Source organism: Notamacropus eugenii, chromosome 3 (genome assembly GCF_028372415.1).
Source record: "Notamacropus eugenii isolate mMacEug1 chromosome 3, mMacEug1.pri_v2, whole genome shotgun sequence".
NCBI lineage: Eukaryota > Metazoa > Chordata > Mammalia > Diprotodontia > Macropodidae > Notamacropus > Notamacropus eugenii.
In genome coordinates, this window is record NC_092874.1 from 38,862,137 (window position 1) to 38,879,484 (window position 17,348).

Genomic DNA, 17,348 nt, shown 5'->3' on the forward strand with positions numbered 1-17,348 from the left:
TAGCTCACGATAAGAAGAGTCAAATAACTAATGAGCTTCCTAGTGTTGTATGGTACTGATTAGGAAAATAATTGGAAGATATCAGGAATAATCCAAACTTTCCTTCTCCAAAGACTCAGGTTATATCTCATTCCATTAAGCTATTTTCAAAACCAGCCTAAGACTGTCCTAACATGCTCCTATGACTTTGCCAAGGCTACTCACTGAAATGGACATTTTTCCCCACTTGAAGTAGCTGGGTGCTTCCTGTGCTTGGATGCGGTTTCTAGTCAAGCTGTCAGCTCTCTGATTCTCTTTTGAGAACGTGTGATGAATTGTTCTGGGGTTTGCTCTTTCCAAATCCCAGTTTGACAGGAGTGCCGAGCAGAGTGGGATATTTAATGTTAGGCACATGACCTGACTTGTGATCTTTCTCCTTCTTTGAACTAATTTCACAGAGGGTTTCAACCGAACGTCTGTAACTGCCCTGAGTGGAGCCCCCCATTACCCTGGAAAGGGTTTCTTCCGGGTTGTGCTGATACAACCTGAAGCACATATGGAATCCTGGGAAGCTACCCCTGCCTACTTCTAGGAAAATGACAATTAAATCAGTTATAGTTCTCACCAACCTAGATTCTTACTGGTCCTGTCAGGTTAGGTCAGCAGAGGGTATCTGGTTATTGCGTCCTTTAGGTTTCTAGGGGTAACCCTGAGGAGCTGGGGGCCATGTTCCAGTATTATTGTTGATGAACCCCCATTGGTGAGCTTCCTCAGTTGATTACCAATTGATATCAATTAGACAGGTAGACCTAATTAGCTTTTAGAAGTGGGTATTGATTTAGGTAGCATAATAAGAACAATAAATGTAGAATATCCCTCCCAAATCTGGCAGTCTCCTGCAAGTATATGCAGAATTCAGGGGAAAGTGTGCTCAAACTTAGAAAGCATATGTGGAAAAGGCCATCACAGCTTCTGGTGCTAGTGGTTCTTTTCTCTTCTTCACAAGGTCCTAGTAAGTTTTCCTTAAGTACAGGTAGCTTTCTTCTGGGCTCTTTGTAAAGTCCCAGTGCTGCCTTTCCTCTGGGTGTTCTCATAGGGTTGTAGAGAGAAACCTGGGAGGGACCCCAGACACCATCTGTTCCAGCCTCTTCTTTTCATTTCATTTCATTCATTCATCTATGCCTTCATTATCTATCATCTTGCTATTCATCCTATCTATTTCATCTGTCTGTCTGTCTGTCTGTCTATATTGTCTGTCTACCTCTGTTCCTGATTCCAAGGCTTTAGTGAGCAAGATTGTTTTAGGAAAGAATGATAGCTTGTATTGTATTTAAGCCCCTGGAATGAAAAAGCTATTTTCAGGCACACTTCACACACACACACACACACACACACACACACTCACGAAGTGGGATTGCTTTTTAAAACTCCTTATTGATAGTCCTAGCCATGAACAGAAGACTTACATTTGATAAGCTTTGGGAACTTGGACCATAAGCCAATTTCCTTCTGCTATTTATTTAATTGAGATGGTGTCCCTCAGCATCTCTCTGACTGTCTTCACCAAATTTAAGCCCTCCTAGAACACATATGGCCCTGAATTTGTGTATTTCCCAAGTCCAGGAAAAAACAGCCTTTCCTTCAGCTCAACATAATTGTCTATTGTCCTTCATACTTGAAAAGGACCAAGGCACCACTATGTTGGGGTCAGTATACAGTATGTCTGACTGTGGCTGATTGGACCAATAGGAGCTCAGAAGGCTCTGTCTATAGACTATACTGCACAAATAGACTATAAAGTTCAATATATTATTGCTTCAGATAGTCCTCTGCAGCCATAAGGAACTTCATAGTCACAAGGCTGTCATTTCTGCTCAAAACAGTTGATGATGACCCAGACCAGGCCCTGCTGGTTCCTATATAGCTTGCTGCCAATAAAGGTATGGTCATTTATCCCACAAACGGGGAGCTAGGTGGCACAGTGGAGAGAGGGCTGGACCTGAAGTCAGGAAGACTCATCTTCATGAGTTCACATCTGGCCTCAGACACTGACTAGCTGCATGATCCTGGGCAAGTCACAACCTTTTTTTGCCTCAGTTTCCTCTTCTGTAAAATGAACTGGAGAAGGAAATGGCAAAGCATTCCAGTGTCTTTGCCAAGAAAACCACAAATGAAGTCACAGAGTCACACACAGCTGAACAATAACCACCCCACAAAAAATCAGTTGCTGCATCTTACCATTTCTCCCTCTCCAACATCTTTCTCATCCAACCCCTTTTCTTTACATACACAGACACCATATTAGTTCAGGCCTTCATTACCTCTTGGCTAGACTACCACAACAGACTCCTAAATGGTCCTTCTACCTCAAGTCAAAGTGATTTTCCTTAAGTACAGATTTGACTATGCCACTCTCCTATGCTATATAGCTAGTCCTAGTCTCTTTCCTAAACTACAGTCCCTGCTATCACCAGCTACCTTTTGGTTATTTCAAAATGGAGGTTCTGTAGGCATCTCAAACTCAACATGTACAAAATAGAACTCATTATCTTTATCTTTTCCTTCAAACTTTTTCCAATTTTCCTGTTACTATCAAGAACATCACCATCTTCCCAGTCACCTAAGCTCATAATATCTGTGCTATCCTTGGCCACATACTTGTATTCACCCCCAAATTTGCCACGTCTTGTTATTTTTGCCTTCACAACATTTCTTTTCTACACCCCCCTCTCTCCACTCACACAGGCACCAGCCCTCATGGACCCAGGCTTGGCAACTGCAATAGCCTTTTGGTTGGTCTTCCTGCCTCAAGCGTCTCTTCATTCCAATCAATCCTTTGCTCCATTGCCAAAGTGATACAAGTCTGAGCATATCTCTCCCTTCCTCAATAAATTCTAGTAGCTCTCTATTACCTCCTAGAACAACTATAAAATGCTCTATTTAGAATTTAAGTACCTTCATGACCTTATCCCTTGCTACCTTTCTAGTCTCCTTATACTTTATGCCCCTCTACCTACTCTGCTATCCGATGATACTGGTCTTGCACATACTACTCCATCTCCTGATTGTGCTTTGCCCTGGCTGTTGCTAATGCCTGGAATGCTCTCTATCACCTCCAAGTCCTGGCTAAGCTGGCCTCCTTCAAGACTTAGCCCAAATCCACTTTCTCCCAGAGGCTTTTGCTGGTCCTCCTCCTCACTTCAGTATTCTACCACTAGTGCCTTCCTTTTGAGACCACCCTGAATTCCATGTATATATTTTTTATGTCCTATAAATGGTTATTTGCAAGTTGTCACCCTGATCAAAATGTGAATCCTTGAGGTCAGAGACAGTGTTTTCAACCCTTCTCATAGTTTAGCACAGTGCCTGGTTTATAGTTATAGCTTAACCAATGTTTGTTGACTTACCAACTACCCAATAAACTTCAGTGGCCTCCTAGTGCCTCTAGGATACAATGTAAGCTCTTCTGTTTAGCTTTTCATGCCCTTCATGTCCTGGATCCAACCCATTTTGCCCTTTATTGTATGTTCCTTCTTTTCATGTACTCTGTGATCCAGCCAAAGTGTCCTTCCCTTTGTCCCATTTCATCTTGTCATCATGCCTTTGTACTCCACCTCCCCCATGCCTGGAACATTCCCTCCTCTATCCTGCTTCATAGAATCTCTCTCTTTTGTGAAGATGCAGCTTAAACACCATTTTGTTCACGAAGTTCGTCCTGATCCCTCTAAATCACAGTACCCTCCTTCCCTTTATTTTTATTCACATTTCTTTGCTTTATGTTTATTCTGAACATACTTTGATATGTATTTGTTACTGTTTTTTCCCCATTAGTACTTTCCCCATAAGCTCCTTGTGAGGATGGATTTTTTTCATTTTTTACATTTGTATCACCAGTGCCTGGCTTAATAATATTAAGTAGGTGCTTAATAAATGTGTCAGTCAGAAAGCATTTATTAACTGTCTACTATGTACCAGGCACTGCGCTAAGTTGATGATACAAAGAAGGCAAAAAACAATTCTTGTCCTTAAGGAACTTTCAACATAATGCTTGTTGATTGACTGAGATAACTTCGTTCAGTGAATCACTAGGTGTGAACAGCAAGCAAAGGATAAATAAAATAGCAAGACCTCAGGTTGCTAAGGTATTTACCAGCATCATGGATATTGTTCTGCACTCAGCCCATGGAAAAGAAGCATCCGCTCCTTGATGACTGGTGGTGACCCATTTTAAGATGATGCTGTACCACCTGCAGTTTCCCCAAATGCTACAAAGCCTCCTCAGTGAAATCTTTATAGCAGTGTGAGAGAGGTCAGTCTAGAAGAGGATGAAAAATGCAGATTGCCCCTACTTTAACATGCAGTTAGATAAGTAGCCCTTTGAATTAGTCCATAGAAATATCTTGGGTAGATACTGCAGATAGAAAGTGAGCTCATCAAGGAACTGAAAAGGAGGAGGAAATGGGGCTGGATTACATTTGGAGAAATGTTTTCAAGGAACCTGAATTTTTTCCTTTTATAAAAATATATCTCTTTGACATCTTGGCCATGAAACCCAGATGACCACAGATGTAGGGGGCATGACCCAAAAGACAGTGGAAAGACACAGGGAGGGCATGACAAGTCAGTGGCGTGTTAAAAATATTGACTAGTGTGAAAAATAATATCAAAGGCACCATGGAAGGGATGGGTAACTGGAAAAGAAGAATTGTAGGGAGAATGAATGTGATCCCTGAGATTCTGAAAAAAATGAGATGTGAACACATGTGAACCATGGAGGAGAATACTGTTTTGAATAAGGAAATAGATGGAGATGGTAATGTGGCAGAGAGAGCTTTGGTGGAAAGATATGGAAAAGAATGTCACAGAATGAGGAGTCATGAAAGGGTTATGATCTCTACCAGCAGAGGGAATGCTCAAAGGAGAAATTCCACATTGTAGAAATGGTTTTTTTGGAAAGTGTTGCGTGCTGCATATCCCAATCAGTTTGTAAGCTCCTTATGAGGAAGGATAATATGGGATGTCTCTTTTTGTTCCCTGGGAATGTCTTGGTAAATCTCATTATATTGCCTCATCATGATATAGAACTAGGCAGGATTTGAACTCAGGTCCTCTGGATCCCAAGTTCAATACTCTCTCCCCTTTGTAAACTTTTCAGCGCTCTAGAAATATGAGCTACTATTCAATTCAATTTAATTATTAAGCATTTATTATAAATATTTATTTAAGTAACTATGAAATGCAGTGTAGATCATCTGGGTATAGAGGAGGAGACATATTGGAAGATTTCTTGAAGATATTCCTAAAATTAGTTATGCTAATGAAAATCTTGTGTGTGTGTATGTATGTTTTTCATTAGATGGATGATACAAAGAGGTTTAAGCTCTACTTGTGGGAAGATGAGAATGATGAGGATGTAAAACGTGTGGCCTCCTGCACTCTTTGCTATGGTAAGCCAACAGAGCTGTTGCATTATCTGTTTTTCTTCCAGCCCTGGATTTCTTATAAAACTGACTTGTAGGATCATAGATTTAGAGCAGGAGGGAGCCCCAGAGGTCATCTTGTCCAGAGAGGGGATCCTAACTTGCAACCTATGGACTTGTTTTAAGACTCTGCTATGTGATATGATAAATAGGGCCTTTGACCTGGAGTCAGGAAATCCTGAGTTCAAAGTTGACCTCAGAAACTTATAAGAGACCCTGGCACATGACCTAATCTCTTGCCTGCCTCAGTTTCCTCATCTGTAAAATGCAGAAAATAATAGCCCCTGCCTCTCACTGTTGTTGTAAGGATCAAATGAGATAATATTTGTAAAGTGATTTCCAGATCTTAAAGTGCTGTCCAGATACTGGCTATAATAATTCTTAATTACCTATCCTTGCTTCCTTTACTTATACATTTTATTCTAGGCCAGTATTGTAATTTCAGGTACCAGGATTAGGATGCAATAAGAGGCACTCACAGATAATAAAATACAATTAAAATGGAATTTATTAATAATGGTTATTTTAATATTAATATAATTAGTATTTAATCAGTAATTTCATATTTTTATTACAATATTTCAATACAATTTATTTCTATTGTAACCCTATGAATTTCATTTTATGCACTTAAAAATGTTATTCTGAGAAGGGGCCCATAGGTTTTTCCTAGGCTGCCAAAGGGTCTGAAGCACATAAAAAGATAAAAACCCTTGCCTGCAGCCCTCTCATTTTCCAGAGTGAGGAAAGTGAGACCCCAAGAGTTTACATGCCCTTCCCAGGGTGACAGAAGCAGTAAGGAGCAGGGCTGTAAAGGCAGCACGATGTGATAAAAAGGGTTCTGAGGGTGAAATCTGGGGAGTTCTGGTCCAGGTCCCATCAGGGACTCCTGGGCGGTCTTGGGCAGGCCAATCCCCTTTGTAGGCTTTACTTTACTCATCTACCTGATGCTGAGTTGGACCACTGACCTCTGAGGTTCTTTCAGACTGCATTCGGAGAATGAGTGTACCTTAAACAAGATGGTGTTTTATTGTTGTAAACACACCCTGGCTAACTCTACCCCGAGATCACTATAAATGCAAACTCCAGTAACTCAGGGGTCCCATCTCCTGGCCTGCCTGAAAAAGAAGGAAACTCTCAATGGAACTGTCAAAGGAAACTGCTCCCTCCCAACCCTCCCCCCTCCTCCCCAGGAGTGCTGGCTTTGGAGTCAGAGGAACTGGGTTTGAATATCATGACTTTGGCTAGGTCCCTTGGTCTCTCATCTGGAAACAAGGGGGTTGGACCAGATGGCTGCTGAAAGTTCCTTTGATTCTAAACCAATGATCTTCTAAAAGGTTTTCTTTCTACTTTATGCCTCCCAGGACTTTGCTCTTATTCTAGTTTTGTGCTTCCCTCATAGATTGGTGTAAAGAAGACAAGGAATGTGAAATGGTCGGCCCCAGGCCCATTATGGTGGACATGGACATAGCCTATGTGGTGGATGGCTCTCTCAAGGTCACAAGTGACACATTCAATGCAGCCAAAAGCATGGTGGAGTCCATGCTGAATCACTTTGTCATTGCTTCTCATCCCAAAACATCCACTGAAGGGGCCAGGGTGGCCCTGGTACAGCATACGGTCCCAGACTTCTTCCCTGATGGTGACATACTCCCCGTCCAGAAGGAGTTTGATTTGGTCATGTACAACCATCCAGGGCAGATGCAAGGGCACATACAGAAATCTGTCCAACTCCATGGGCTCCCGTACCTGGGTCATGCCCTAGAGTGGACTATTGAGAATATTTTTCTGATAGATCCCCTCCAGAGGAAGAACCAGGTTCTCTTTGTGATTGTGGGAAGTGAGACAAGTCCCGGGGACAGGGACAAGCTGCGGAGGGTCTCCCTGGAAGCCAAGTGTGAAGGCTTCATCTTGTTTACTGTGGCCTTGGGCACAGAAGTCAACATGGAAGAGTTGGCCTGGCTGGCCAGCTCTCCGCCTGAGCAGCACCTGCTGCACCTGACTGATATCTCCCATCTGGAAATGGACTATGTCCAGGGGTTCATCCAGGCCTTCCTGAACCTTCTGAAAAGTGAGCAGGTGGGGAGGGTGGATGGGAGGATGGAAAAGGCATTAAGAGAGGGCAGAAGACTGCTCTCAGGGGCTGCTGAGTCACTCCTGTTTGTGCCCCTTAGAGGAGCAAAAAGTATGTCACTGGTGGACAGCTCCTAGAAAATTCTTTGGCAGGATCTGATTCCAGGAATTACCTTTTTGTTGTGTAGAGAAGATGCCTTCTGGGCTGCTTGCCTTATGGCACATGGTCATTGGCTGCTTTTGTCAGGGGAGGCTGGATTGAAGGAGCCCAGCTACCTTAGCACATTTTCTCCCTTCCTGGGTTGGACTGGCTTTCTTTCTATTCATTAGAGGGTTTGTTTTGACCCAGACGTGATTTCCTCTTTGGGGAGGGAAGATCATCAGTTGTCTGTAACTTCCCATCTGAGAGGGCTGCCTAGGGCACAGAGAGGTCACACAGACAGGACTGAGCCCAGGTCCTCTGTACTGGTCCCGTGCTGCCTCCCATCACATGCTCATACTTCTCTGAGGGATTTGCTAGGAGCACCTGAATTGAGAGCAGAACCCAGGTTCTTCTGTCTCCCAGGCCCATCAATCAACAAATATTTATTAAGCACCTACTATGTGCCAGCCACTGTACTAAGTGTTGGAGATACAGAGAAAGACCAAAACACCCTCAAGAGGCTTATATTCTAATAGGGAGACAGCTCTGTGCTTACAAGATGTATACAGCATAAGTGCTGTCATTAATATCAATAGTCTGAGAAGTCTCCTGGGAGCCTGGGAGATGAGTTGAGTCTTGAAGGAAGATTGAGAAGCAGGAGGTAGAGGTGAGGAGGGAGGGCATTCTAGGCATGGGGGACATCTGGTGCCAAGACACAGCGTGGCAAGATGGGGGTCAGTGCCATTGGATTATGGCGTGGGCAGAGGGGAACGTCGAAGAAGAATGGAAAGGGCCTGGTCGTAAAGAACTTTAAAGTCTCTTAGCAGGAAGCCTATAGAGGAGGAATTTATTGAATAACAAGATGACAATAATCGCAGCCGAATCTCAGGAAGATCAGAGGCAGCTGCGGGTACGGCAGATGGGACCCATAGTGGTGAACACTTGAGTTCAAACCCAGCCTAAGACAATTCCTAGCTCTGTGACTCTGGGCAAGTCACGATACCTGCCTCTGTTTCCTCATATGTAAAATGGGGATAATAATAGCACCTACTGCCCAGAGTTATTTTGGGGATCAAAGGAGATGATGTTTGTAAAGCATTTTACAGAATGCTGTCTTATCATTATTATTATTGAAATCACTTTGGGGATTTTTGGCAGATTAGTGGAGGATAGCAGGAAGTCTGAGGTGATGAGAGCCTGCACTTCTAGTGAAAATAGGAAACATGTGGGGAGATATTATGAACGTAGAAGTAGCAAGACTTGTTGATTGATTGGCTGTGTGGGATGAGTGCCAGAGAGGAGGTGAAGATGATGTCTGAATTGGGAGCCTAAGTCATGGGGAGGATGGTGGTACCTTGGACAGGGAAACAGCTGAGAGGAGGGTTTGGGAGGGAAAGAAAGCTATTAATGAGACAGTCTATGTGGTACACCTTGGCTTCTATTCTGTTCCCCAGAGTCTCCTTTCCTTTCTTCTTCCCTCCACTCAAGGCTGCTCATCTTGTGTGAATGGCAGCCCACATCAGCTGGCATCTAACCTGGGCCAGGCAGCTCCAATGAGGGGGAAAGGGTCCCTCTTTCCTATTGGGTGACCTCATCCTTGCAGCCCCCTTGTGAGCCGTTCTACCTCTTGGCACTCCCAACCGTCCTCCTTTCTGGGATGCTTGGATCTGACGTGAACAGCCGTGCACCTTAGCCATGTTTGACCCCTAAGCTTGGGAACATCTTCCTCTCTTGGACTGGGAAAAAAAGCGTTCCCAGCAGCTCCTGAGGAGATAAGCATTGTTTTACAAAAAAGTGTCCATATTAGCTTCATAAGGATCATCCAGATGTCAGAGGAAAGGAGTAAGAACAGATAAAAGGTGTTTCTCCCCTTTCCTTTGTCTGCAGGTGAGGTGAACCAATACCCACCTCCTCATCTTCTAGAAGATTGTGAGGGACTACACCGAGGAGACAATCGGAGAAAGGCAGCCTGGACCCGGAGGTAGGCTGTGCCCGGGGTTGCACTGTGCTGGGAAGGCACGAAGCCCTGCTTGGGCAATCTCGGAGGCCTAGCTTCAGAACAACCTCCCCTCTGTTCCAGTCTGGCCTCCCAGAGCACTGGGTTTATCCCCTTCTCCCCTGCTCCCAGACCCTAAGTGGCTCCTTGCTGCCTTTCAGCCAAACTGCCTAAACCACTCCCCACTTTCAGTCTGGTTCCAGTCTGCCTTTCCAAGCTTCTTATTCCTTGTGATATTCATCATGCCTTTTTGGTACATTCCCACAAGCTCCTCTTGCCTCATTTCTGGCTTCCCAGAGCCTCACCTTCCTCCCCTTGGAAGCATTCCTTGGTTCGATCCCTTCCTCTTTCTCATGCTCTCTCCCTGTTCAGATTTCCTTGTATGTTTTTATTATGCATTTGCCAACATACGATGTCCCTCCAGTGAAATGTAAGTGCCTTGAGGGCTGGGACTATTGTCCTTCTGGTTTTTGTGTCCCTAGGGCAGGGGTCCTTCACCTTTTCTGTGTCATGCACCCCTACCCCCACTCTTGGCAGGCTGGTGAAGCTAGTGACGGCTTACTTCTTAGAATAATTATTTAAATCACTGAAAGAAATGTTAAATTTCAGTTAGAAATGAGTGAAAACAAAGATATAATTTTTTTCTCACCCACATTCACAGAATTCCTGAAAATCTATCTACAGAATGGTCTGTGGACCCCAGGTTAATTACCCCTGCCCTTGAAAGACTAGCATAGGGCGTGGCACACAGTAAGTGCTTAATAAATGTCGGATTGACTCAAATGTGAGAGATTCTGTCTTCCTCATGAAAGATTATGGGCAATACAATATAACACCACCTCATATTTCAAATCTCTCACTTAACAGATATTCTTTCCACAGACTGAACTTGATCAGGTTCAGGTCCAACGAGTCTGAATCCAGAAGAGGTCGGAAAGTACTTAAGACAAAAGACCGTTCTCTAGGGACTAGTGGGAGAATTTCCCAGATCACCAGGACTGACAGAGAAGACATTGAGTATCATTATAGACCTGAACAAAATCTAATGGAAGCTCCAAAAAGGACAGAAGAAACTGGAGATGAAACCACTGACCTTGGTAAAAAACAAAAACACCCAAGCAAACCAAAACCCACCACTCATTTTGGTTCTTAGTGATATGGGAGTGGGTTTTTTCAGAGTCTCCATTTAAAGATCCTCCTGTTGACATTTGGCATTTAGCATGTAGATCATTACAATTCATACCCAGAGTTCCAAACTCCCAGTAGCATCATGTCCATGCCTGAAGATAACATGTCTTTTAGGAAAACACACAGAGGCTTACTTTAGCTTTTGATTAATTAACTTCAGTTCCATACACATATATCAAGCTCTGTTGAAGTCTCTGTAGTAGAAGACAAAAAAAAGAAAAAGCTTAAGGAGCGAGAAAGCGCTAACACCTGGGGGTGGGGGATGTAGGGAGAAAGGTTCTGGTAGAGCTGGTGCCTGAGTTAAGCCTGGAAGGGATCTGTGACTTCTGAAAAGTGAAGGTGAATCCAGGCATAGGGGGATGGCCCTTGCAAAGGCAGAGAAGTGGATGGAATGATGAGTCTGGAGAAAAGCAGGGACTGGTTGGCTGGAGGGTAGAGAATGTCAGTGAGGCAGGAAAGGAAGGCCAGAGCTTGTGAGGCAAGTTGAGGAACTGAGAGTTTTCCCCCCACAGACCGAGGAGGTTCTTCAACAGGGAAGTGACAGGCGTATGCCTGCCTTAGAAAGATTATGATCATCATCATCGCCATTGTTACCATCGGCCATTGTGTGCACATTGGATTGGGAAGGGTGGGTGGGGAGAGTGCAAGACAGTTCTTGAGTTTAGCGGATTTTAGGATTTAAAGATGAAGAGGACATCCAGCACAATCCCCTCATTTTACAGGTGAAGAAACTGACCCCAAGAGAGGAGGAATACCTTGCTTCAGGTCATCTCACCTGGAAACAGATCTGGATTGATCCCAGGTCCTTTGACTCCAAGTAGATGTTAGGACCACATATTCTCAGGGTTGATAATAACATTTTAGATATTAGTCTAGAAAATTGTTTCTTAGTCATGTTCAGCTCTTCATGGCCCCACATTTGAGGTTTTCTTGGGAAAGACACTGGAGTGGTTTGCCATTTTCTTCTCCAACTCATTTTACAGATGAGGAAACTGAGGCAAACAGAGTAAGGAGACTTGCCCAGGATCACACAGCTAATAAGTGTCTAGGGCTGGATTTATATATAGACTTCATACATGTGTATATATGTGCATGAAATCTCTAGCCTATTGAGTTGTATGAAGACTTCATATATATACACATATATTTCTCATATATGTATGTACACATAGATATTATATGGCAAAATACACAAATGAATATATGTGTGTATAATATGAGTTATATATGTATAAGTATGTGTGTATATATTTTAATATATACTTTTAAAATACACCCTCCATGCACGCACATATGTATATGCCATATAAAGTACAGAAGACCTTGGTTCAAACTTCACTTCTGACATGTACTTACTGGCTGTGTGACCCTGGGCAAGTCACTTAACTTCCCAAGGGCCCCAGAAATTCTATGAGACTGTTAAGTTGAAGAGCCTGGATAGGAAAGATGTCCAGTAGAGAAAAATACATTATATATAAAAGTTGGGGCATTGCCCAGGGACTCAATGCCAACTTCTGTAACAGAAGAGTTTCATTTGTTCTAAGTAATGTCAGACTTCCCGGGAGAGAGTCTGGCTGTATCAGCAAAGGGCATAGGTTTGTACATCCCTGGAGTTATCAGAGGGCTGGACATGTCTGGGATTAGGTCAAGGAAAGAGAAAGGATGATAGAGACAGTCAAGTGAAGTGTGATCATCCACAGAGATTGTTACAGACTGGTCAACATTTGTTATTTTTATCTATCAATTCATTCACTTATTTATCTATTTATTTCTTCATTTATTTTATACCAGATCCTTGTTCCATGGCTAAGGATGCTGGACTGTGCCATAACTATGTCTTGAAGTGGTACTATCATCGGGACCAGCACACCTGCCAGAAGTTCTGGTTTGGCGGCTGTGGTGGCAACCAAAACCAATTTGAAACCAAGCAAGAGTGCGAGTCCTGGTGTGTCCCCTTGGCCTAGAGAAGAGAAAATCATCCAAGTCCTTAATGCTGGGCAAAGGCTGCTGAAACTCAAATGGCAGATTTCAGATGAAGTCACTTTATGTTGTTTCCAAGTAAATATCTGTTATATTTAAGTGGAAAAAATACAAAAAGCTATACTTGTCTAATAACCCTTCTTATCTGTTTAGCAGTTTGAAGTTCCTAAAGCACTTTTATACATGGTAAGTGTATGCAAGAACGCTGACCTTGGTGCTAAGAGAAAATACAAGTTTAGAGAGTCTTATCCCTGCTTTTACTGAACTTACAATCTGGAAAGCAGGTATGAAACAAACGCTAATCATTGTAATACAAAATAGAGCACAAATTCTCATTTCCTCATCAAAGCAGACCTACGAGAGAGGCAGGGCAGACAGTATTTAGGCCCGTTTTGCAGGTACAGAAGCTAACGTTGGCCTAAGTGACTTGCCAAGGTCAAACCCCTCATAAACAGTAGAGTGGGGACTAGAATTTGGGTCTTTTAACTTCCCATTCATCACTCACCATTAGACTTTGCTGCTGATTTAGTCCTTCAGAAATGGATATATATCATTAGAATGCATAAAAAGCAATGAAAAAGATACTTCATATCTAAAAAAAATTGCACATTTCTTATGCATAGATGTTCCCTAGAAAACTAAAGGAAAATAAATAAAACTGTGAGAAGCAAAAGAACCTCATTAGAAAATGAGTTAGAAAATACTTTTGTGTCTAACAACTCAAGTCCTAAGATGTTCCATTCAAATATGGCTCTGTGATAATGAATGATGTCTTGGATGTAAAATTTCTTTTTAAAATTTGACCTTAAAATGAGTTCATTCTTCATGAAATCTTATGACTTAGAATTACTTATCTACTCATTGTAGTTTGGGGTAGTCTTTGTGAATATAGCCATTGATGGAGTGACAATACCATTTCACAGTGACGTGGAGTCCTTGAGTTCAAAGAGACCTCAGGCCACCACATTTAGTCTAACCTGTACCTACCTGAGAATCCCCTTAGCTATCTCTTCCCCGAGTGAAGTCCTGCCTTTTCTTGAACACCTCTGCTGACAGGCATCCACTATCTCCCAAGGGAGCTATTTCTACTTTTGGATCATTCTAATTGATAGAAAGATTTTCCTTCTTCTCATTTGAAATCTGCATTTCTTCCTGTGGCTTCTACTTGTAGTCTCTGGGACCAAGAACAAGTCTAATCTTTATTTCTAATAATAATTAATAATAGCATTTATGTTATTGTTTGGTCATTTTCAGTCATGTCTGACTCTGTGACCCCATTAGGGATTTCCTTGGCACAGGTACTGGAGCGGTTTGCCCTTTGCTTCTGTCCTGTTCATTTTACAGATGAGGAACTGAGGCAGACAGGGTTAAGTGACTTGCCCAGGGTCATAAAGCTAGTAAGTTTCTGAGGCCAGATTTGAACTACAGGAAGATGAGTCTTCCTGACCCAAGCCTGGTGCTCTATCCACTCTGCCAACTAGCTTCCCATTAGCATTTACACAGTGCTTTAAGGCTGACCAGGATTTTTACATATAACTCACTTGATGCTCACAACAATCCTGTGAATTAGGTGTGATTATTATGCCAGTTTTAGCAATGAGGAAGTAGAAGCTGATAGACGTGATATGATTTGCCCAGGGTCATGAAACTATGTTGGAGATAGGATTTTAACTCAGGTCTTTCTGATTCCATCCAGCATTTAAATCCCTACACCACCTAGCAGTCCATTGACTATTTCAAGACCACTACTATCTTTCCCCAATGTCATTCTTTTTTCCAGGTTAAACATCCCTAGCTTTTTCCTCAGATCCTTATATCAGTGTGAGGCCCTTAGGAATAGGGAGTATTTTTTATTTTTTATTTTTATTTTTGTCTTTCTTTGTATCCCTAGTCCTTAGCAGAGTGCCTGCCACACAGTAGGTGATTCATAAATGCCTTTGTGTTGTTGACTTCAGCATTCTGGTCACCCTTCTTTGGATGTTTACCATTTTTTCAGAGATCTTTGTATGATCAGCAGTCCCATCAGCCAGTTCTGTAACTACTCTGCACTAGAGTTCATCTGTACTTGGGGATCCAGAATCATCAAGAGTGCTCACCTATTTTGAGCACTAGGTATCAGCTCCCTATTAGTCATTTTGCACTGTAGGAATGGAAGGCAGCCTGGTGCTGGAGAAAGACCACTGGATTCTGGGTCAGAGACCCAGGGTTTACATTTATCCTCTGTCCCTTTCTGCCTGGGTAGTTGGGGCAGGCCACTCTACTTTCCCCAAGCCTCGTTTTCCTCATCTATGAAGTGAGGGGGTTGAACTCAATGCTCCCTATGGCTCTTTCTGCCCTATCAGTAGTTCTCTGGAACAGCAAGAAGAGTTCTCTCTGCCAGTGCTCTAGTGCCCTGAGCTACCTTTGGGGGTCCCTACCTGTGGCCAGAAGTCCTCAGTGAGTTCTTGGGGATGTTGATAAAAGGCATCTCAGGGGCATTTCTAAATGTTGCTCAGACTCTGCCAAGGAGTAAAGCTGATGGCTTCTAAAAGGCCAGGACATGGGCTGAAGGAAACAGATGGGCCAGTCCACGACTATTTATAAAGACTTATTATGTGCCAAGCAATGCCAATAAACCAAGTGATCACTCCACTAGCAAGTCAATCAGGAAGCATTTATTAAGTGCCTACTGTGTGCAAGACCCTGAGGTAAATGCTGGTGATCCAAATGCAGAAATGGAAGTCCCTGTTTTCAGGAAGCTTTTGTTCTAATAGGGGCAGCAACATGTCCATGTGCAAATTTACACAAAATCAATACAAGGCAGAGAAATCTGAGGTCTGATCCATAATAGCAGGCATGTTTGTGCCTAAGGATGCCCCTAAGATGTTGGTCCTGGGGCCTGGTTTTGAGTGTTTCAGATGAGTTTGAGTCTTGTAGCCAGTGTCAGGGTTTGGATGATGACCTTTGGGGCTCCTCAAGGAATATCATATGACCCGTGACTCTACTGCTCTCACTTTGTTTTTCTCTATGGAACATCCCCAAGAGTTCTCGTGGGAATATGAGAAAGGGAGAAAGAGAGAGAGAGAGGAATCACTTCAAAGATCATCTAAGACCAGATGGAAACTCATTTTACAAAAGTGTTGGACAGGCTGGACTTTACCATTGCTTCCCATCTGGGCACACGGACATGTTACCATCCATAGCTTTGGGCCCTGGCTACATAATAATCTTGAACCTTTCCCCCCTTTTTCTAGGATGAGTGGAAAGCAATCACCACTCTAAACATTAAATACCCCAAACACCATGATGACAAAAATTTCTAGCCTAAGAACTGGAAATTGAGGATCTGCTTATCAGTTGGGAAATAGCAGAACAGGTTGTGGTATATGATTGTGATGGAGTACTATTGTGCTATGTATGGGAAATGGCAAGGAGGGTGGTTTCAGAAAAACATGGGAAGGTCTATATGAACTGATGCAAAGTGAAGTGAGAAGAACCAGGAGATCATTGTGAACAGGAACAGCAGTGTGCAATGATGATCAGCTGTGAAAGACTTGGCTACACTGATTAATATGGTGATCCAAGACAATTTCAAAGGACTCATTATGAAAATATGCTGTCCAGAGAGAACTGATGAACTCTTAGTGCAAATTGAAATATGATTTTTACTTTCTTAATTTTTTTGGTTTTTTGGAAATATGGCTAATATGGAAATATGTTTTGCATGATTTCATGTGTATAATTGATATCATTTGCTTGCCTTCTCAGTGGGAGTGAGATGAGGTGGGAGGGAAAGAGAGAATTTGGAACTCAAAATTTAAAAAGGAAAGAATGTTAAAAATAATATGTTTTTAAAAAGTAATCTAACCTGAACTGTCACAGCAAAGTAGAGAGCAAGGGAAAGACACACACACGCACACACTCACACACACACACACACACACACACAGAAAAAGGAAGAGAGAAAGGATGAAGGAAGGGAGAAAATATGTACACCCAAAGTTTTCCTGCTACCCGAGGAGACCAGGCTGGAATCTGGGTCCATTCCCTAAGGGGAAGTTACAATTCCCATTTTTAGGTTTCAAAAGAATATAAAGATGAAAGGATGAATTCTCCTTGATGTGATTATAGGAAATTAAAATAAATGAAAAAGAACCATGATTCCCAAACTACATAATCTACAGATCGGAGTTATAAAACGTCTAGTGATTTAGAGGCTTTGCCCTGACCCAGGGAAGCATGTTCTCTGCCCATGAGCCATGAACTCTCCAGTCCATTCCCATCCTATCCCATCTTGTCCCATCCCAACTCATCCCATCCGACAAATATTTATTGTGTGCAATGTGTGTGAGTCACTATACTAGGGGCTAGACCTATAAAGACAAAAATAACAAAAATTCCCTGCCCTCAAAGAACTTCCACTCTACTGAGGGAACTACATCCTGTAAACAGATAGATACATACATAATTGTTTGAGGACAAAAAGAGAGCACTGCCCACTAGGAGAAGCCTGAAGCCGGACGAGCATCCA

The 17,348-nt window shown here is 42.7% G+C and overlaps 1 protein-coding gene across 1 annotated transcript in view; it reads left to right on the forward strand.

The window, feature by feature from the left end:
* The window catches only part of LOC140532617 (collagen alpha-4(VI) chain-like), a 109,904-nt gene extending 93,390 nt beyond the window's left edge, over positions 1-16,514 (forward strand). Inside the window, exons 35-39 of the mRNA XM_072651297.1 lie at positions 5,336-5,426; positions 6,862-7,530; positions 9,562-9,655; positions 10,553-10,767; positions 12,650-16,514. Coding sequence (XP_072507398.1) covers positions 5,336-5,426; positions 6,862-7,530; positions 9,562-9,655; positions 10,553-10,767; positions 12,650-12,822 — 1,242 coding nt within the window. The 3' untranslated portion in view covers positions 12,823-16,514. The remainder of the gene's footprint in view (positions 1-5,335; positions 5,427-6,861; positions 7,531-9,561; positions 9,656-10,552; positions 10,768-12,649) is intronic.
* The last annotated feature ends 834 nt before the right edge of the window (positions 16,515-17,348 follow it).